The 23,394-nt window shown below is 43.2% G+C and overlaps 1 protein-coding gene across 2 annotated transcripts in view; it reads left to right on the top strand.

Moving 5' to 3' along the window:
• The window catches only part of THNSL1 (threonine synthase like 1), a 45,330-nt gene extending 42,076 nt beyond the window's left edge, over positions 1–3,254 (top strand). For both annotated transcript variants that reach the window (XM_030199288.1, XM_030199286.1), the window contains exon 2: positions 349–3,254. In XM_030199288.1, the coding sequence (XP_030055148.1) occupies positions 386–2,629 (2,244 nt within the window). In that variant the 5' untranslated portion in view covers positions 349–385 and the 3' untranslated portion in view covers positions 2,630–3,254. The remainder of the gene's footprint in view (positions 1–348) is intronic.
• Positions 3,255–23,394: the final 20,140 nt, after the last annotated feature.

Below are 23,394 nucleotides of genomic sequence, written 5' to 3'. Positions count from 1 at the left end.
GACCTTCTACTGCCTGGACAGATGCATACTGGATTGTTCCAGGGAGCACATTAGCTTATGCTGGTGATGCCACTGGCAGAATTCAGTTTTCTCTACCTCCACCTGCTGGTAGGAAGGGATAACACCTATTAGTTCAGATCAGTGTCACAGATTAAAGAAAAGAAAATTATCAGGTAACATTTCTCCTTTTGGAGTAAATAATGTTGCTGTTTTTTGTTTTGGTTTTTTTTTCTATGCTGACCCAGAGTAATCAAAAGTTGGTTGAGATATGAACTGATATAACGTTTTTCTTGTAGTAAAATAGAATTCTGCATGTTAATAAATATTTTTTTTCTTCTTTTTCTACAGCATTTAGGGTCATTTGGCCTTGGAAGCACAGGAAAAGATGCTTCAGATTGCTCAGTATCGAAAATTGAAACGAATAGCCTGGAGTTCCTTTTCTAATTTATATTTTACAAATGACAAACTTGTTGAATTGACTTTGCCAAGATCCTATGTCTGTACAGAGGTACAAAAGTCATGGCTAACTACCCACTGCACTCTTACTGGAGACAAGAATCTTATCCTGATGGGACCTCCTGGTGCTGGGAAAACAACAGTAGGCAGAATAATTGGTCAGAAGCTAGGCTGTCCAGTCATAGATGTGGACAACGATATCCTTGAAAAAACATGGAATATGAGTGTTTCAGAAAAATTGCAGGATGTTGGTAATGAGCAGTTTTTAGAAGAGGAAGGAAAAGCCCTTATAAATTTTACAGCATCTGGAAGTGTCATTTCCCTTTCTGGGTCCAATCCAATGCATGCTACAAGCATGCAGCACATAAAGAAAAATGGAATAGTTGTTTATCTGGATGTACATTCTGGCGATATCCTTGATCGGTTACACTTAATGAAAGTAAATCGTATTATAGGTCAGAATTCTGGGACATCAATGAAAGACATACTTCAGAAAAGGAAGCAGTTTTATAAAAAATGGCATGATGTCCGTGTCTTTTGTGAAGCTGGGATTACAGCAGAGATGATGGCTAATAAAGTACTCACTGAAGTAAAGAGATACCAGGACTCAGAATCGGAAACCTTTGTTTCAACAAGAAGCACATTGCCTGACAAATATGAGCAAAAATATTCTGCTAAACATTTTAGTGATGTTGTCATTGAAGGCTTGGCGTCTGATGGAGGGCTGTTTGTTCCAGAAAGAAAGCTCCCAAAACTGAGTGCTGGGGAATGGGAAAGCTTATTAGGAGCATCCTACATAGAAAGAGCACAGATATTACTGGAAAAATGTATACATCCTGCTGATGTACCTGCTGTTAACCTGGGAGAAATAGTTGAAGTGGCTTATGGAAACAATTTTGCTTGTTCTAAAATTGCACCTGTTAGGCACTTGATGGGGAACCAGTATATTCTGGAGCTGTTTCATGGGCCAACAGCATCATTTAAGGATCTGGCCCTGCAATTGATGCCTCATCTTTTTGCCTATTGTATTCCAAGAACATGCAACTATTTAGTCTGTGCTGCAACTTCTGGAGACACAGGCAGTGCCGTCCTGGATGGTTTTAGTCGTCTGAATGACAGTGACAAGAAAAGAATTGCAGTGGTATCTCTTTTCCCTGAGGATGGGATAAGCCACATTCAAAAATCACAGATGATTGGTTGTCAGCGAGGAAATGGGTGGTCAATTGGTGTCACATCAGATTTTGATTTTTGTCAGAAGACAGTAAAACAAATATTTACCAACTTAGAATATACTGGCTTTCTGGCTGCAGAATATGGAACTACTTTAAGTTCTGCCAATTCCATAAACTGGGCTCGACTACTTCCTCAAGTGATTTATCATGCCTCAGCCTACCTTGATCTTGTTGCACAAGGTGTTATTTCTTTTGGAGACCCAGTAGACATCTGTATTCCAACAGGCAACTTTGGCAATATATTAGCAGCTGTCTATGCCAAACTGATGGGCATTCCAATTAGAAAATGTATTTGTTGTTCAAATCAAAACAATGTTTTGACAGATTTTATAAGAACTGGCCTTTATGATCTAAGGGGAAGAAAATTAATTTCCTCTATTTCTCCAGCAATAGACATTCTGAAGTCTTCTAATCTTGAACGCTATTTGCACCTGATTTCTGATTGGAATGGGCAGCTAGTTGCAGGGCTATTCAGTCAGCTAGAGAAGGTGCATCACTTCCAATTACCAAAGGATTTCATTGGGAGGCTTCAGAAAGATTTTGTTGCTGGTTGCTGTTCTGAAGAGGACTGTTTAGCTACTATCCATTCTGTATACCGCACGACAGGCTATATTCTGGATACACACACAGCTGTTGCCAAAACTGTTGCAGATAGATTGCAAGACAGATCGTGTCCAGTTATCATTTCATATACAGCACATTATTCCAAGTTTGCACCTGCTATTTTGCAGGCATTGAGGATTGAAGAAATAAAACCAGATCCCTTAAGTCAGCTTCACTTACTACATTCTTTTACTCCTTTGCCTCCAGCCCATAAGGCATTGATAGAGACACTGAAGCAAAAAGAGAAGCAGAACCATAGGGTCTGTGCTGCTGATGTGAAAGCTGTGTTCAGTCAGATAGAAACTATACTACAAAATCATTTTCAGAAAGTGTACTAAGTAACTGAACGCTGGAGACAAATAATGTGCATTAACGATGTTGGTGTGCGTTAACTGCAAGTAAAGGAACTTCCCCTCCCCTGAATATTTAGTTGTCAGACTGAGGATAAGCAAAACATTTCATGCCTCAAGAAGGCATCTCATGGAGACATCTCTCCAAGTGCCCTGATAAGGATATTAAAATGGTTAGAGTAGGAAAGTGAGACTTGGCATGTCAACAGACAGTACTTTGAATAGCAAGACATCCCATATATTGATAGTATGCACCAAGGTTATCCTACCACAGCCTGTTGGGTTTTCAGATGTTAATGAATGTGTGGGAGATAAATGTTAATATACATGGTCCCTGATATATGCAAATTTTCTCATTCATATTCTTTATGTATATCTTGAAACCAGGACTGGTTGGGGTTATCAGTGCAGGCTTAGAGAACCCTGTTATACATCAATCATAAATCTAGTATTGTGAAAAAATGGAAATCCTCCCCCCCCCCCCCAAAAAAAAAAAATGACTGCATTTAAAATCAGCTTCTCTACACACAATCAAAATACAAAAGGGAATATCTTTTTACATTATTTTAAAACACTCCTAATCATGTCCGTGTAGCCTTCCCCCTCCCCCACAAGTAGAAATGTGTGTAACTTCAGTAATAACCCCATAACTGTCCTCTTCAAGTAAGGGGGAATCATGGACTTTTAAGACTCGGAGGTGCTGGTTGGCTGCTTTGTAATGCTGCATTTAAGAGTACAGATATTCAGCCTATGATTTGCCTTCACACTCCTTAAGACTTTTTCCATGATATAAGTTGAGAACGTCTTTACAGAATGTCTCGCACAATGAAACAGTACCACAATCCACTGTAATTCCCAGACAGGAGATTATATATCTTTTTGATTTTGTTGAGTTTTTTTTGTGTGTATATGTGGTAAATGGGGCTTCTTGTTCCCTTAAATTGTAAGCTGAAATATAAACAAAGTTGTGGAATATATTAAGCATATTATATTTAAATATTTCTAGTTACTTTTGAATATCTAATTTAATAAGTGGGTTCTCTTTTTACAATATTTGACAGAGATAGAATATGTGAAAATATAATATGGGGAAAAATCTTTTTAAAAAATATGATAGTTGTGCAGACATACAGATGTGTACAGTATAACATTTAACAAATAAGGTAATGGTGTATTGCAAGCCTCTTTTGTACCTAAAAAGGGTCTTTATCTCCCTTGCCTCCTTTTTTTCTTAGGGTTCTGTTTACTAAGGTGTACTAGCATTTTTAGCGCGTTCTAAATGCTAGAGATGCCCATATATTCCTATGGGCCTCTCTAGCACTGGCGTGCCTATAGCGTGGTTTAGTAAACAGGGCCCTTAGTTTTTAATCTCCATTCTGGTTGGCTATCCAAAAGGGATTCACAGTGATGGTGGAATGAAAGCCATTTAACCTACTTCAAGGTACTGGTAAGCCCAAGCTTTTCACCAACACGGAGGAGTACTCTTTATTTTGTAGTTACCAAATTTACTCAAATATAAACCTATTTGAGTATAAACAGATGATTTTTTTCCCCCCAAAAGGGGGAAAATTATTAACTCTTATTAACTGGAATATAAATGGGAGGGGGGGTGTTTACATTCAAGTGTTGGTAACTCTCCCCCTACTCATGATGGGCATTTCTTCCTTCACACACCCCCTCCCTGCGGTTACCGGCATTTTTCTTCCTCACCTCCCCCACCCCCTGTGGTTACCAGCTTTAAATGTCAGCTTCTTCCAAGTGCTGGTTGTTTATCCCTAGCCACGGGCCTATAGAAGGACTAGCTGACTGGCTGTTTGTTGCTTGTCTGCTGCTGGCTAAAGGTAGCTGAGGGCTACTGGGGAAGATTAGGGCAGCAATAGGCAGAGCCGCAGGTCCTGCTGCAAATTCGGAAGGATTCACACCAGGAACACTCTGGACTGCCAAGAGAAGAGAGGCTTCAGGCTGTACTTGGGCCTGGTCGCAGTGGCTCCTTCCTCTTTCAGATAACACTGACAAAAACTATGCACTGGGCCGGTGCAGGGCCTTGAGCATGCCTCCAAGAGTCTTGGAGAGGATGGGAGCCTACAGGACTTGAGCATGTGCAGATGCTCAAGGCCCTGCACTGGCCTAGTGCATAGCTTTTTCAGCATCAGCCGAAGGAGGAAAGAGCTGCAAGTTAAAGCTGGGGGAGGGGGGGGGGGGGGGGGGAGAAAAAAGCCGGTAATGGCAGGGAGACTCGCATATAAACCAAAATCTCTATTTTTAGACCTTTTTATGGCCCCAAAATCTTGGTTTATATTCGAGTATATACGTAGTTTTTTACATTGTGAAAGCACAGAAGAAGTAAAAATGCTAAGAGACAGAGGATTGGTAATTGCTGGGGCCCTACACTGGCTATAATTTTGAGTAGCTGAATAAGGATATAGGCCTCATACTTAAAGCAGCACACTACTTAAGTTTCTCAACATATGAACTTCCATTTAGACTTAGTTCTTATCTCTCCTACCATTCTGGACATGGAGTGAAATAGTGCTTCTGAAAATAAATTGCCTTTGCCTGAAATTCAAACCCATAAAACAAATTCAGGCTCATATTTTAACCTTTTTGCCCATTTACTAAATTCTGTTCTATCCAAAATGATTTTGCAAAACAAACAGCAGAAACTGCTTATATGATAATGATTTATTTCCCACAAAGTCTCTCAACTACTTATGCTGCATTTATTTAAAGGAAATACACTCCCTCCTCCACTTATTCTTGCCACTTTCCCAGTACCACAAACAGATGATGTTCGCATCTTAGGAGTTGTACTAGACTCCTTATGTTTGTACGTTTGGGAAGCTTGCCAGGTGCCCCTGGCCTGGATTTGCCACTGTCGTGGACAGGATGCTGGGCTCGATGGATCCCTTGGTCTTTTCCCAGTGTGGCATTACTTATGTACTTATGTAGACTCATCGCTCTCCTTTAAACCACAAATCTCAAAAGTGGTCCGTAGCTGTTTTTTCAAACTTCAAAAAATTCTTTCAGTTCACTTTTTGATATTTTCTTCTGCTCTTAATATCCTGGTTCATTCCCTTGTTATTTCACAGTTATAGTCTAACTCACTTTATCAAGATCTTAGTCAAAGAACTTCGACATATGCAACTTATCCAAAATACCGCCATTCGTTTAATCTATAATATTAGGAAATATGATCACATCACACCTCATCTGAAAGACACTCACTGGTTACTACTACTACTATTTAGCATTTCTATAGCGCTACAAGGCATACGCAGCGCTGCACAAACATAGAAGAAAGACAGTCCCTGCTCAAAGAGCTTACAATCTAATAGACAAAAAATAAATAAAGTAAGCAAATCAAATCGATTAATGAGAACGGGAAGGAAGAGAGGAGGGTAGGTGGAGGCGAGTGGTTACAAGTGGTTACGAGTCAAAAGCAATGTTAAAGAGGTGGGCTTTCAGTCTAGATTTAAAGGTGGCCAAGGATGGGGCAAGACGTAGGGGCTCAGGAAGTTTATTCCAGGAGTAGGGTGCAGCGAGACAGAAGGCGCGAAGTCTGGAGTTGGCAGTAGTGGAGAAGGGAACAGATAAGAAGGATTTATCCATGGAGCGGAGTGCACGGGAAGGGGTGTAGGGAAGGACGAGTGTGGTGAGATACTGGGGAGCAGCAGAGTGAATACATTTATAGGTTAGTAGAAGAAGTTTGAACAGGATGCGAAAACGGATAGGGAGCCAGTGAAGGGTCTTGAGGAGAGGGGTAGTATGAGTAAAGCGACCCTGGCGGAAGATGAGGCGGGCAGCAGAGTTTTGTATAACACTGTATAACTCCTATTACTTGTCTTTAAAACATTGAATCAAATCTCTGTAAACCTGGAAGATGTAATGGGACAGTTTGAAGAGTAGCAAATCGCCAGGACCGGATGGTATACATCCTAGAGTATTGATAGAATTGAAAAATGAACTTGCAGAACTATTGTTAGTGATATGTAATTTATCTTTAAAATCAAGCATGGTACCAGAAGATTGGAAGGCGGCCGATGTAATGCCGATTTTTTTTTTAAAGGGTTCCAGAGGTGAGCTGGGAAATTACAGACCAGTGAGCCTGATTTCTGGGCAGCGCAAACTATTATGTATTTATTTATAGCATTTATACCCCGCTCTTTCCCGCTCGATAGCAGGTTCAGTGCGGCTTACAAGGTATGGTACAGAGTATCACAGAGATAAAACAAAGTATGGTACAACGTATCACAAAGGTAACCCAGTTATAGAGAGTAGGACAATAGGATGAGACGTCGGGAGAGGATTGGAGTATGGGTAGTGCTAGTGGTGTGGATTAGGTTCGAGATTTAAGTTGGGTTGTTGGGGTAGGCTTGTTTGAAGAGCTAAGTTTTCAGCAGCTTTCGGAAGGGTAGATGTTCATTGGTTGTTCGGATGTGTCGAGGTATTGCGTTCCAGAGTTTGCTGTCTATAACAGAGAAGTTGGATGCGTAGTAGGTTTTGTATTTGAGGCCTTTGCAATTGGGAAGATGAAGATTGAGATATGTTCGAGAAGATTTGGACCCGTTCCAAAATTACAGAACGTATTCAAAAGCATGGCTTAATGAGACAAAGCCAACATGGCTACATAGTAACATAGTAAATGATGGCAGATAAAGACCTGTACAGTCCATCCAGTCTGCCCAACAAGATAAACTCATTTTACATGGTATGTAATACTTTATATGTATACCCGAGTTTGATATGTCCATGCCAGTCTCAGGGCACAGACTGTAGAAGTCCGCCCTGCACCGGTTTCATTCTCCGCTAACATTCCATGGAACCATTTCTTCTAAACAGGATTCCTTTGTGTTTATCCCACGCATGTTTGAATTCCATTACCATTTTCATCAACACCACCTCTCGCGGGAGGGCATTCCCCATATCCACCACCCTCTCTGTGAAAAAAGTACTTCCTGACTTTACTCCTGAGTCTGCCCCCCTTCAACCTCAATTCATGTCCTCTAGTTCTACTGCCTTCTTGTCTCCGGAAAAGGTTTGTTTGCGGATTAACACCTTTCAAATATTTGAACGTCTGTATCATGTCACCCCTGTTTCTCCTTTCCTCCAAGGTATACATGTTCATTTCAGCAAGTCTCTCCTCGTAAGATTTGCAACGCAAATCCCGTACCATTTTTGTAGCTTTCCTTTGCACCGCTTCCAGTCTTTTTATATCTTTAGCAAGATACGGCCTCCAAAATTAAACACAATACTCCAAGTGGGGCCTCACCAACAACTTGTAGAAGGGCATCAACACCTCCTTTCTTTTGCTGATTATACCCCTCTGTATGCAGCCTAGCATCCTTCTGGTCACGGCCTTCGCCTTCTCGCATTGTTTCTTCACTTTTAGATCCTCAACACCAACACCCCAAGGTCTCTCTCCTGAGCCAAAAATACTAGGACTAGGGGGCATGCGATGAAGCTACAAAGTAGTAAATTTAAAATGAATCGGAGAAAATATTTCTTCACTCAACGTGTAATTAAACTCTGGAATTTGTTGCCAGAAAATGTGGTAAAAGCAGTTAGCTTATTGGGGTTTAAAAAAGGTTTGGCTAGCGTCCTAAAAGAAAAGACCATAAGCCATTATTAAAATGGACTTGGGAAAATCCACTGCTTATTTCTAGGATAAGCATCATAAAATGTGCTGTTTTGGGATCTTGCCAGGTACTTGTGACCTGGATTGACCACTGTTGGAAACAGGATACTGGGCTTGGTGAACCTTTGGTCTGTCCCAGTATGGCAACACTCATGTAGGAGTCCTTTTACTAAGTTGTGGTAAAGGCAGACCTTCGCTAGCATCTGTGCATGCTTTTGATGCGTGCTGAGGCCCCTTTTTACCGCGCTGCCATTTCGATAGGGTAGTGGTATGGGCTCCCGCAGTAACCTGGTGGTAACACACACTGCCCAATTACCGCTGGATAAGCACTGGCGCTACAATGGTAGAAATTATTTTTGTAGTGCTGTGGGTGGGAACTACCACCGGGCTCCTGTGGTAATTCCAGATTGCTGTGTGGCAATCTTGTTGGTGCGCACCAAACGTTTAGTAAAAGGGCCCCTTTCTGCCATTGAACCACCTTATCTCTCATCTTCTGATTCCTTACAGTCCTGCTTGTGCTCTTGGATCATCTTCTCAAACCTTGCATATCACTCCTACCTATCATCTGATCACTCACAAACACACAGGAAATTCCATTTTCTCAGTACAAGATCCTGAACTCTGGAATGCTGTTCCTAATTTTCTACTCCCTGATACCTTTAAAATTGACCTTTAAAACATATCGTTTTACAGATGCCTATGTTAATTGATGCAGTGGTCCTTCTGGTCCTGATATTCTACTGAGCTTCATTTCCCCCTCCTCGTGTCTTTCTCTACCTGTGATTTATTATTATAGTTCTTCCCCCCTCTCCCACTCACTCTCCATGTTTGTCCTCTTCCTTTCTATCATTTTCCATTCGTTTTTCATTTTTTAATTCTATCTTTCTTCTTTCTATTAGATTGTAAGCTGCCCTGATGTTATCCCAAGGACAGGATACAAAATTCTAAATAAGCTTGGAAACTTGGATTTAAACACAGGATAGCCATCTTATACGAAGAGGTTCCAAAAATGTAAAACGAGTATTTCTACTCAGGACTGAAAAATCAGAAGTTAAAAGGGAAACTATTTTATTCATCCTACTAATATATTTCAAATCATTTTGGTGGTTGTGTTTTAGTTGGAAGTAAAGATGTACATAACTCATTTGAGGCTTTTCATCAGCTAATATGCCATTACAAAATAATGGTGAACACTATGAATGACAACCTACTAGTAGCATGTGTATTTTAGACGCCCTTTACAAGGGTAATTGTAAAACAGGGTGCCTACCAAAAGCGCTAATTAAGGTACCTATTTTAAGCTTATTTTGAAAAAAAAAAGTAAGCACCTGTATTTAAGATCATGTAATGACCACATCATAATAACACTCTGTAAGCCACATTGAGCCTGCAAAAAGGTGGGAAAATGTGGGGTACAAATGTAATAAATAATAAATATTTCTTTATAAAAATACTAGCATAACTGTTTATGTTTATTGGAGAATTGATATACCATTTTCACAGCAAATCAAAGCGGTTTACAAACAAATGAGGAAAAAGGAAAAGAATGCCAATATTGGGAGAGCAGGGGAAATCAAGTCAGAAAAGGTAGAACAGCGAAGACAGTTAGACAAAACAACCAACTACCTGCTGGAACCACATCCAAAGAATTGAAACCATAGGGTTTGGGAAATGCCTGGGAAAACAGGTGGGCTTTAAGGAGACAGTGAAAATGGGCGAGCGAAAGCTTGGACTTCACTGCTCTGTAGTTTAAGGCATAATCACTTAACTGGTGTAAATGCTCATGCTTAGCTGTTAGTATGAACATAAGTAAATCATAGTATTTTGTAATGTGTATGTGTGTAGACTTGTACACATTGCCTATGCTCTGCCCAGACTGCTCGTGTGCACACCTACCATCAAAATACACACCATGCAAACAACACACTGGTTGGTATTTTTTGTAAGGGGTCATTTATGCACATACAGGGCTACCTATGTGTGTAAATGACTAAAATATCAACATTTTTGTGCGTTAGCACTGAAAACTACTTCCCAATTGTATACATGTAGCACAATAATATTTCATTTATGGGTTTAAAGAAGATGTCTTTGCCTCATATAAAAGTTGGCTTTGCTTAAATTACATTTTGATGATTAAATTATATTTTTAGATTATGTATTAACTGAAATTTGAAAAAACACTTCCTGCGCTGTTTCATAAGATCAAGAAATACCGATCGTAGGCAAAATGAGCAGTATGAGTGAAAGCTGGTGATCAGCCTGATCTGAATTCATACTACTTTTGCTAGTTGATTTTGTGATCCTTGATTTAAAAAAAAATTAGCTTCTCCGAGGACAAGCAGACATAATATTCTCACATGTGGGTGACGACATTCACGTAGCCTGGTGCGGATACTGCATAGTGCATTGTCACTTTAAAACTTTGAGGCCGTCCTTATATGTGACTGTTCAAAGCAATGGTGACCATTTGAGTGGGTGGGAAGAGGATAGGGGCACTTAATTGTGTATTTTTGGCTTCTGTATATGCAGTTTTATATAGGAGGGGGGAAGGGAGACTTCGGGTTGCAAGTTGGGGGTTTCAGTATTACTCTCACCTTGTTTATTTCATTGTTTGCTTTGCTAGGCCTCCATAGCCTTGTACTGGTTTGCATTTTATTCTTGTGCTATGTTGGTGATTTAATAAAGATATTTCAACATAAAGCTTTGAGGCAGTTCCCTCACCGCGCACACACGAGTGCCTTCCCATAAGACACTCAAGTGCGGGACCAGTAGTCTAGTGTTTTCCGTGGAGCAGAGAGGTTGCATTTCTAATCTCTCCTCAGTGTGTCAAATGTTTCTTTTTTGATGCCTTGGGGGTATTTTTCAAATTTTTCATTTTTCTTTTTTTGGCCTTTGAGGCCTCTCAGTCCTTCTTTCGGACTGAGAGCATCAACCATTTCTTATTTTATTTTTATTTTTTTATTACATTTGTACCCCGCGCTTTCCCACTCATGGCAGGCTCAATGCAGCTTACATATTGTATACAGGTACTTATTTTGTACCTGGGGCAATGGAGGGTTAAGTGACTTGCCCAGAGTCACAAGGAGCTGCCTGTGCCTGAAGTGGGAATTGAACTCAGTTCCCCAGGACCAAAGTCCACCACCCTAACCACTAGGCCACTCCTCCACTCCAGAACTACTCGATCTCCCTGGGCTATTGAGCCTTTTAACTTGCATCGGCCGTTTTTCCCTCCATGTCAGTGAGGGTGCCAAGTGGCTTTAAGAAGTGTACTCAGTGCAATAGGACCATTTCAGGCACATAACTGGTGCATTTAGTGCTTGGGTCCGGAGCACCGGGACATACAGTGTGGCCTCTGTCTGCCTATGCAAAGAGGACACTTAAAGCCTGCAGAATCCAGCATGAAAAACGTTTTGATTCACCATTGAACATGGCTTTAGATGCGGAACCTGTATCGGCATCAACGGTGCCGAAGCCACTTAAGGACTCTACCTGCAACGTAAGAAACCTAAGAAGCATCACCATCCACCATGGTGTTCTTCCCCCAGACACTCTGCGAACACCTCCCTTGCATCGATATTCGCGATGCATGGGAAGGGTCCATGCCGCAGTGACTGCTCTCCTCTACAACTTATTTCTTAGCGAGAGCCTCTGAGGTCCTCAATCTCCTATGCCTGCACAGGCTATACCTCAGGCATCACTTTCTTAGCTGGCACCGATGCCTGCTCTATAGGAGGAAATCAGGGCTATGCTCAACAGCAGCTCTCGGGGCTACTGTGTACGTTGTCTATTCAGGCTTACAGGGTGCTTGCACCAGCTTTGGCTCAGCCCATTGATACATTGGAGAGAGTCACAGGAGAGGTCCTGCACATAGTCTGGGCGTCAAACGTCGGGGCACCACCAACTTTACTGGCACATGCTTTGACATTGATAGAGGGACTTTCTCCAGCCTTGGAGACTCATCAGCCATGCAGAGCTGATGTTGTAGTCTCCTGACCACCCACCAACACCTTTTGTTTCAACTCCCTTCAAAAGGTAGTACTTCAAGAGGAGCTCTCTGCCCTCCTCTGGCAGAGTGCAATAGAATCAGTTCCTTCTCCATAGATGGGTCGAAGGTTTTACTCCAGGTTACTTTCCCATGCCAAAAGAGAATGGGAGACCTGTGAGAATAAATAAATTACTATTCAAAGAAAAATTTTGCATGGTTTCCCTGGTATCAGTTCTCCCCATGATCCAACTCAATGACTAGCTTTGCAATCTAGATCTAAAGGAGGCATACACATACCTATTCTCCCGACCCACAGACAGTTCCTGCACTTTCACTGTGGAACTCTGCATTGTTAGTACAAGGTCTTGCTGTTCGGCTTGGCTTAGGCTCTTCGAGTGTTCACAAAATGCCTGGTAGTGGTAGCTGCAGCACTCTGTAAGTGGGGCATACAGATCTTCCCCTACCTTGATGACTGATTAATCAAGACCAGCCTCTCAAGATGTGGCACACACTTCAATCCTGTCTCCTAGAACTCAGGTATGTAATAAATTACCCCAAATTACATCTTCAGCCGTTCAGATCCTATAGTTCATCGGGGCACTTCTGGACACTACTCAAGGTCGAGCCTTCCTCCTTCAACTTATGCACCTCTCCACTGTCATGATCTCGGATTCTAGAGATATGTGAGCCCTTGGGCTACTGCCGTTGAGTGGCAGCAGCAGGCAAAACTCCCCCACCAGGACTGGGCTAACACAACAGACAGGACAGGAGCTGCAAAGCAGGAACACACAGGACTAGAACACACTGAACTGGAACTCTACCTATACCTAGCCACCGTCCCCCAGGAGTTGAGCTCCAGGGTTCTGGCGGCCGGCAGGACTTACCGGAGACAGGAACACAGGGACTTGGACTCTATAACAAGCTTGCCAAACAAAGACCAGGAAACAGGACTGAGGGGACTTCCTCAGACAAAGCAATACTACACAAGCTTGCACTAAACAAGGACTCAAGGAAAGGCAGAGGGGACTAGAGAACACAAAGCAGGCAAGGCAGACAGACACCAGAGGGAACAGGACTAGGCAGACAGAAAAAAAAAAAACAAGGCAGAAAGTGCTCCTAAGCACTTAAAGGGAAAGCAGGGAAGCCAACAGGTAAAAGCAGAAAGTGCTCCTAAGCACTAAAAGGGAAACCAACAAAGACAAGGCAGAAAGTGCTCCTAGCACTAAAAGGGAAAGCAGGGAAGCCAACAGGGAAAAGCAGAAAGTGCTCCTAAGCAATAAAAGGGAAACCAACAAAGCAGAAAGTGCTCCTAAGCACTAAACACTGACTGTGACCTTTGGCGGTTGTAAAGGCCCTGAATGGAAAAACACCACTTCCTTATCAAGGCCCTGACTGAAGATGTCACCACTCCGGGACACAGGCAGCAAGCACACTGAAGCACAGAGAAGCTTAACCCACATAGGTGCAGCACAGTGGAGCAATCAGAGCCACGCTGGAAACAGCCAGCACACAGAGACAGAGCTAACTCTAGCAACACAGACAGAAGCCAGCAAAGAAGCTGACCACCAGAAATAAGGTAATTTTGAGAGGGGTCCTGACCATAATTGTAACGTCCACCCAGATATCCAGATACACCTAAGTATCTGCACGTCAGATGCTCTGCCTACTCAACCACATGGCTTCAGCAGTCCATTATAACATCATTGGCTTGGCCTCTGAATACCTCAGAAGGCTCTCTCAAGCCACAGGGTGCTATCAGCCTACATTCAAGTTACTCCACAGCTACACCACTTTCTACAATGGTGGATGGTTCCTCAGAGTATCACTCGGGGACTTTCATTTCAGCCCTTTCCACACCACGGATGCCTCAGTGGTAAGTGGGGGTGCTCATCTCGATGGTCTCCATACACAGAGTTCTTTGTCACTACAAGAAGAATGACAACATATCAATCTCCTAAAACTGTGAGCGGTCTGGAATTTTCAGACTGCATCCTCAATCAGATACTTCTCATTTGCACGCACAGCTAGGTAGCGATGTATTACCTGAACAAACAGGGAGGAACAGGTTCTTACCACCTCTGTTGCCAAGCAGTCTAGATATAGACTTGGGCAGCTTCTCAAAAACATCTCTGTAAGAGCTGTTTAACCAGCAAACAGAATGCTGTGGCAGACAAATTGAGCAGAGTCCTTCAGCCTCACAAATGGGCACTCGGTATGCCTGTGGCTCGTTGACTATTCCAGTAGTGGGGGAGCCCAGCAATACTTTTTTGCTTCTTCTCAGGACAAGCTTTCACACTTTTGTTCCAGAATCTATGCCCCCAGCCGTGTAGCCCCAGATGTCTTCTTGCTCCATTGGGGAACATATCTTCTATATTCCTTTTCCCCACTGCCTCTCATTGGGAAAACTCTTCTCAAGCAGTAAGAGGAACCAATATATCTGTCTGTTTGTGGAATTCCCTCTTCCTCTCCCTCCACTCCTTCTTCCTCTTCCTGTATAATAAGGTAATCGACCCCTTTGATCCCTCTGGGGTTGGGATGAATCCGCATTTGAACCCTTTTTCCAAATTTTTCCTAACTGAAAAACCTGATAAATTAAGTCCAGGGGGACTGGTGAATAGGGGTGCTGATGGGTCAAAAACTTCTTCATTATCACTTCTAATCCTTTTCGATCTTCATTCAGTGGTAGGACTTTTGTATTCAAGATACTTGAACGCGCTGTTCACAGCCGCTGCCTTGATTTTCTCTCCTCTCATGCCATCCTCGATCAGCTTCAATCCGGTTTTCGCCCACTTCACTCGACAGAAACGGCACTCTAAAGTCTGTAATGACCTGCTCCTCGCCAAATCCAAAGGTCACTACTCCATCCTCATCCTCCTCGACCTATCTGCTGCTTTCGACACTGTCAATCATAATCTACTTCTTGCCACACTGTCCTCATTTGGGTTCCAGGGCTCCGTCCTCTCCTGGTTCTCCTCCTATCTCTCCCTCAGTACCTTCAGAGTATATTCTCATGGATCTTCCTCCACCCCCATCCAGCTCTCTGTTGGTGTCCCTCAAGGATCTGTCCTTGGACCCCTTCTTTTTTCAATCTACACCTCTTCCCTCGGCTCGCTGATCTCATCTCATGGTTTCCAATACCATCTTTATGCTGACGATACCCAGCTCTATCTCTCCACACCAGACATCACGGCGGAAACCCAGGCCAAAGTATCGGCCTGCCTATCCGACATTGCTGCCTGGATGTCCATACATCACCTGAAATTGAATATGGCAAAGACTGAACTCATTGTCTTTCCACCCAAACCCTCTTCTCCTCTCCCTCCACTCACTATTTCAGTTGCCAACACCCTCATCCTCCCCGTCTCATCTGCCCGCAACCTCGGAGTCATCTTCGACTCCTCCCTCTCCCTTTTCTGCACACATCCAGCAGACAGCCAAGACCTGTCGCTTCTTTCTCTATAACATCAGCAAAATTCGCCCGTTTATCTCTGAGCACACCACCCGAACTCTCATCCACTCTATCATTACCTCTCGCCTCGACTACTGCAACCTTCTACTCTCTGGCCTCCCACTTAATCATCTGTCCCCCCTCCAATCTGTCCAGAACTCCGCCGCGCATCTTATCTTACGCATGGACCGATATACCCACATCACCCCTCTCCTCAAGTCACTTCACTGGCTCCCGATCAGATACCGCATATAGTTCAAGCTTCTCCTACTAACTTACAAATGCACTAAATCTGCAGCCCCTCATTACCTCTCTTCCCTCATCTCCCCGTACATTCCTGCCCGTAACCTCCGCTCACAGGACAAATCCCTCCTATCAGTACCTTTCTCCACCACCGCCAACTCCAGGCTCTGCCCTTTCTGCCTCGCCTCACCCTATGCTTGGAATAAACTTCCTGAACCCATACACCAAGCCCCCTCCCTGCCCATCTTCAAATCCTTACTCAAAGCCCACCTCTTCACTATAGCCTTCGGCACATAACCACTTGCCTCTATTCAGGAACCTAGTCTGCCCCAATTGATTGACTGCATACTTGTCCTTTAGATTGTAAGCTCCTTTGAGCAGGGACTGTCCTTCTATGTTAAAATAGTACAGCGCTGCGTGACCTTGGTAACGCTTTAGAAATGTTAAGTAGTAGTAGTATTCAATAATCTTATTCTTTTCCAACTTGTCATTGCAAGCAAAATATAAAAAAAAAGTTTTGCCAGAGTCTTCTGGCGCGCGTGCACGAACTGATATCCCGCCAGTCGCGTGAGCGCATTTCCTCAGTTGTTTTTTCTCCGCGTTGAGGTGCGGTGTTTTCTTTCAGGCCTAGGAAAGAGTCTTTGTTTTTTCAATTTTTCTTCTTTTTCTTTTATTATCGGTTTAAAAAAAAATAAAAAAAGAGAGTACCTTTACTATCTTTAGTTTTTTCTCCTTTTTAAAGTTTCCTTTCTTTTCCGGCCACGGTCAGGTATTTATCCTTATTTTTGTGCCTTTTTTCCTTTTAACAGGCACAATCGTGTCTTTTGATTTCGCCGAAGCCGTTTTTCCTTCCATGTCATCGAAGACTCCCAGCGGCTTCAAACATTGTACTCGGTGCAACCGGACCATCTCAGGTAGCGATACCCACGCCTGGTGTATCCAGTGCCTTGGGCCCGATCATAGCCCAGCCAATTGTAGTCTGTGTCTTCGTATGAAGAAATGGACCCTAGTGTCTCGAGAAGCCCAACGAGTAAAGCTTTTTGGGGCCTGGTCCTTCGACGTTGACATCGAGATCGGTACCGAGGTTGGCGGCGTTGACATCGAGGGAAGCATCGACATCGGGAGCGGAGGTAATGGCTTCTGAAAGACCAACACGCTGGGAGCAGTGAGGCATCGAGTGGGTCTCCACCTGCCTCGAGGCTTCCTGTTATGCAGGCCCCCCGGGACTGACCTTCGTCAGACCCGGCCCCGAGGAGACATGAGGATTCCACGTCCTTATCGATACCAAGGAGCCTCAATGACGGGCGTCGAGCGAAGGTGAAGAAGCACCATCATTGTTCTCCTTCTAAACACGGTGCTGGGAGCTCCGGGGCGTCGAAGGATTCGGCACCCGAGAAGCGTCAGCGTCGAGAGGATCGCTCCCCCTCTATACAGGATGGGCCAATGCGTCGGTCTTCTGGCGGCCTGGTACCTGCTCCCGAGCCTTGACAGATTCTGCCACTGGCTCCTTTACCGACCCCGCAGCCTTGTCTGATGGCTCTCGAACGCATCAGGGCCCTGCTTCCAGAGCTTCTGGAAGGATTGCTGCCCCAGTCTGCTTCGGTGTCATGGGTGCTTGCGCCTTCTGTACTGTCTACTGCAGCGGCATCTGGCCCTTCGCCTGTGGTGAGGTCCCCGACCTCGGTGCTGCCTGCGGCATCAGTGTCGGCTGCCACCCAGGTCGACTCCCCTTCGACGTTGGTGGAGGAAGCTTCACCACAGTCCAGGCGGGCACCACCATCGAGGACGTCATTCCTCAGCGTCAAGGCAGGCTCAGTTTCGGACTGCCCTGAGGGATGTCTTGTCCGATACTGAAGATGAGCGTTCTTGGGAGGAAGAGGAAGATCTCAGGTACTTTTCTTCTGACGAGTCCTATGGGATTCCCTCTGAACCTTCCCCTCCACAAGAAAGGAGACTTTCTCCACTGGAGAGTCCATCCTTTACCTCCTTTGTCAGGGAAATGGCTGCGGCTATTCCCTTCCCTATGGAGGTTCAGGATGAGCCCAGGGCTGAGATGCTCGAGGTCCTGGATTATCCTTCTCCACCTAGAAAAGCTACAATGGCTCCTTTGCATAACATACTGAAGGAAGTCCTTATGCGGAACTGGTCGTTCCCTCTGTCTAATCCCATGATCCAGAAAAAAGCTGAATCCCAATATCGGATCCACGGTGAACCTAGATTGATGAAGTCTCAGCTACCTCACAATTCCATGGTGGTGGACTCCGCCCTCAAAAGAGCCAAGAGTACTAGGGACTATGCCTCGGCACCCCCAGGCAGAGAATCTAGGACCTTGGACTCTTTTGGAAGGAAGACGTATCAGGCCGCTATGCTCGCCACCAAGATCCAGACATACCAGCTCTACACGAGCATCCACTTGCAGAACTTGGTGAGGCAACTGTCCAGCTTGGCTGATGCACTCCCTCCAGAGCAGGCCGAGCCTTTTCACCAGGTGGTCAGGCAGCAGAAGGCGTGTCACAAATTCCTGGCCAGGGGTACATATGACAGTTTTGATGTAGCATCCAGGATTGCTGCTCAAGGTATAGTGATGCACAGACTCTCATGGCTGCGTGTCTCTGACCTGGATCATTCGGTCCAGCAGTGGATGGCGGATTTTCCTTGCCGGAGGGATAAACTTTTTGGGGAAAACCTCCAAATTGCCTACTGGGAGCTCATTCTCACAGCTCCCAGCACAAGCAGGTACTTGCAGAGGAACTCTCTGCCCTTCTAAAGGCCAATGCGGTTGAACCTGTTGCACCAGGGGAAGAAGGGCTGGGATTCTATTCCAGGTACTTCCTTGTGCAAAAGAACAGGGGGATGCATCTCATCCTAGACCTAAGGGTCCTGAACAAATTTTTAGTCTGAGAAAAGTTCAGGATGGTTTCCCTGGGCACCCTTCTTCTCATGATTCAGGAAAATGATTAGCTATGTTCTCTGTTCTTAAAGGATGCTTATACACATATCTTGATACTTCCAGCTCACAGGAGATATCTTCGATTTCGGCTGAGAACACAGCACTTTCAGTACCGTGTACTGTCCTTTGGTCTGGCGTCTGCGCCCAGAATGTTCACAAAGTGCCTAGCAGTAGTTGCAGCGTCGCTACACAAACTGGGAGTGCAAGTGTTCCCTTATCTTGACGATTGGCTGGTGAAGAGCACCTTGGAGGCAGGTGCTCTACAGTCCATGTGAATGACTGTTCAGGTGCTAGAGCTACTGGGGTTCGTGATCAATTATTCCAAATCCCATCTCATCCCAGTTCAAAAATTGGAATTCATTGGAGCTCTGTTGAACACAAAGCTTGTGCTTATCTTCCCGAGGCAAGGGCAGACAAACTCCTGTCCCCGGTGTTTATAGTGCGAACGTCTCAACAGATCACGGTTCGGCTTATGTTGAGACTTCTGAGAGGTTTGCTTTTGTCAAAGCCCCCTATCAAACCTCCGCCAGTGTCATGGGATCTCAACGTCGTTCTCACCCAGCTGCTGAAACCTCCTTTTGAGCCACTGAATTCCTGCTATCTGAAATACTTGACCTGGAAGGTCATTTTCTTGGTGGCTGTTACTTCAGCTCGTAGGTTCAGTGAGCTTCAGGCCCTGGTAGTGCATGCACCTTATATCAAGTTTCATCATAACTGAGTAGTCCTCCGCACACACCCTAGGTTCCTGCCAAAGATGGTGTTGGAGTTCCTTTTGAAGCAGTCAATTGTCTTGCCAGTATTCTTTCCCCATCCTCATACCCGCCCTGGCGAAAGCAGTTTGCATACCTTGGACTGCAAAAGAGCATGTGGATCGGACGAAGCCCTTCAGACAGTCCGCCCAGTTGTTTGTTGCTTTCGATCCCAACAGCAGGGGAGTAGCCATCGGAAAACGCACAATCTCCAATTGGTTAGCAGATTGCATTTCCTTCACTTATGCCCAAGCTGTGCTAACTCTAGAGGGTCATGTCACGGCTCATAATGTTAGAGCCATGGCTGCGTCGGTGGCTCACTTGAAGTCAGCCTCCATTGAAGAGATTTGCAAGGCTGCAACTTGGTCCATCAGTCCACACATTCACATCTCACTACTACCTTCAGCAGGATACCCGACGCGACAGTTGGTTTTGGCAGTCAGTGTTGCAGAATCTGTTCGGGGTTTAGAATCCAACTCCACCCTCTAGACCCATTTTCATTCTGTTCCAGGCTGCACTCTCAGTTGTTTATGGTTTCAGATCAGTCTATGTTGTGTCCTCGCCGTTGCAAGGCCCAATTGACCAATGTTCATTGTTTTGACTGAGCCTGGTTGCTAGGGATACCCCACATGTGAGAACAAGCAGCGTGCTTTTTCTTGGAGAAAGCGAAGATACTTACCTGTAGCAGGTATTCTCTGAGAACTGCAGGCTGATTGTTCTTACAAACCCGCCCACCTCCCCTTTGGAGTTATTATTTGTTTCTTTTTATGCTTTTTGATTTATCTGAGGAAACGCACTCACGCGACTGGTGGGAAATCAGTCCGCACATGCATGTGCGCCAGAAGACTCAGGCAAAACTATTTTTTATATTTTGCTTGCAAAATGCCGATTCCTGGGCTGATGCGGACGTCGACCCACATGTGAGAACAATCAGCCTGCTGTCCTTAGAGAATACCTGCTACAGGTAAGTATCTTTGCTTTATGGATTTCTTTTCAAAAAACAATGCTTCAGTAATTAATAAATCCATAATTAGAAAAGATAGTGTGTGGATTCCCCCCACCCAAATTAACCCTATGATACAAGGTTTTGAAACAATGGTTATAAAAGAAGTAGATATCTTAGAAAGTGAGAAGAAAAATCCATTTTACAATATCACAAAGGAAGAAAGAAAAGCTGTTGTCACGTTAAAAATGATAATAATATTGTCATAAAAGGTCAATAAGGGCGGAGCAGTGGTGGTGATGAAAATGGTTCAATATATGAGCGACATCAGAAGATGGATGACAGAAATTTTTTCCTACTTCTATCTAGGGATTCCACCAACCTCTTAAAAGCTAGAATTGATACACTGATTATGATTGGCCTACAAGCTGGCTACCTAAGGGCAAAGGAAGCAGATTTTTAAAGAGTAGATCACCCTCGTACCCCTGTCATCTATACACTTCCCAAAATTCACAAATCCCTAAATAACCCTGCTGGAAGACCAATTGTCTCTGGCATTGGTTCACTTTTGGAACCACTGTCTAAATTTACAGATATTTTTCTGAGGCCCTTGATCCCCTCCATCCGTTCTTACATCAGAGACTCCTCACATGTCATCAACATATTAGAACAATTACGGATTCCAAACAATGATATTATTTTAGTCACACTTGATGTGGAGTCTCTTTACACAAATAGCCCTCAGGATGAAGCACTACTTGTTATAAGAGAAGCATTAAAAAGTAGGACTTTACATAAAAGGATACCTACGGAATATATTATGGAGCTAGTTACTATAGCACTTAAAATTTCTTTATCTTTGAAAATATTTATTATAAACAAATAAAAGGGACAGCCATGGGTGCAACAGTAACATCCTTTTTATGGCTAGTTTTGAACAAAAATTTGTATGACAATCCTTTTAAGAAATATATTTTATTATGGCGGAGATTTATAGATGATATATTAATGATATGGGTAGGTAATGAGTTTGTACTGATGGATTTTTTCTCTTGGCTGAATACAAGAAATGCGAATCTGAAATTTCAAATAAATTTCAGTAAAAAAGTTATCTTTTTTAGATATTAAGATCCATTTTAATTATGGGAAGTTTACAACTACTATATTTCGTAAAACTACAGATAGAAATACAATTTTACATTATAACAGCTGTCCTAGTCAAGCACTCAAATGTAACCTTCCTTTTAGTCAGTTTCTTAGAGTAAAGAAGTTATGTTCAAATAATGTTGATTATGAGATACAAATAAAATCATTGGCTGAGAACTTCATACAAAGGTTATCCTGTCAGACACATTAAACAAGGTATATCAAGAGTGGCACAATATGAAAGGAAAAACCTTCTGCAAAATAATAAAATGAAGGATGATAATGATACAATTGTTTGTACCTTCTGCGCCCAGGACATAACCTCCGAGCATCTAATTGTGAGTAACCACCATCCCAAACTGACACCAAAATGAACACAATCAAAATACTCCTAATAATCTACTCCTTCTCACTGATCCACCTAACATTATCAATCCCACTTACAGAAAATAATATCATACCCATCCTACAACATCACCGAAGGCTGATGAAACATTCCACACTTCACCAAACTGGCGCCCATCAAATTAAAGGAAGCTTATCTAAATAAGGACAATACCAACAAAACGGAAGGAAAGCTCACAACAGACACACCCCACCCAATGAACGGCAACTACTAAAAATCTACACATCACCAAACCTAGCAGCCCCATACCAAAATATCCAAGTGTGCTACATTAATGCTAGGTCCGTAGTCAACAAAACAACAAGAAAATTTTATGCTGCTTATCCCAAGAATAAGCAGAGGATTTTTTTCAAGTCTATCTTAATAATGGTTTATATACTTTTCTTGTAGGAACTTGTCCAAATCTTTTTTAAGCCCTCCTAAAAGCTAACTGCTTTTACCACATTCTCTGGCAACAGATTCCAGAGTTTAATTTCACACTGAGTGAAGAAATATTTTCTCCAATTTGTTTTAAATTTACTACTTACAAATCTGCCTTGGTATGGGTGCTCAGCCCCAAAAGTTTGTTGACTGATGTTGTAAAACAAAATTAGAAGTTAGTTATAACCCCCCCCCCCCCCCCCGTTAATAAATGAATTGTAAGAATAAATGGTAAAGACGTCAAAAACGTGTAGCACTCAGGGACTCTTCTGATGTCAGCTAATACCCCAGTCAGTCTTAATGGCCTCAAATAGTCATATTACAGTGTCAGCTTCTTAAATAAATGAATGTGTGCAAAGGCATCTTGGATGTTTCTTTAAACAAAGCTGACTAAGCCTTTGATGGCTAAATCCATTGTTGTGCATTAGTGCTTCCTACTAAGAACTGAAGGAAAGAGGTTTTACTGAACATAGAACTGTAACAAGGCTAATTAAAGAGCAGGAAGAAATATTTCACCCTTAATGGCAATTCAGGGAGTAAACTGAATTCAAATGCAAAAAGCAAATTGAAATGTATACTACTACATTGCTCTGTCAACCAGAAGACTACATTCCAAGCAAACTTTATTGCACTAAGAATCATAATTTAGATTACTTCATCCATTCTCTTGGAGAATTGTCATCTTTAAAAACAAAATATAGAAATAGCCATTTCATTTAAAATATTTCTTATTCCATTCACTTCATGTGGTAATTTGCATGGGGCCTGTAATGCCATTCACCTCGAGTCAGGATTGCTATATGTGATGTTTTATTGGTACATGGG

The sequence above is a fragment of the Microcaecilia unicolor genome, chromosome 1 (assembly GCF_901765095.1).
Source record: "Microcaecilia unicolor chromosome 1, aMicUni1.1, whole genome shotgun sequence".
Classification (NCBI taxonomy): domain Eukaryota; kingdom Metazoa; phylum Chordata; class Amphibia; order Gymnophiona; family Siphonopidae; genus Microcaecilia; species Microcaecilia unicolor.
The sequence above is the reverse complement of the archived record's forward strand: the minus strand, read 5'-3'. Positions and strand labels throughout refer to the sequence as shown.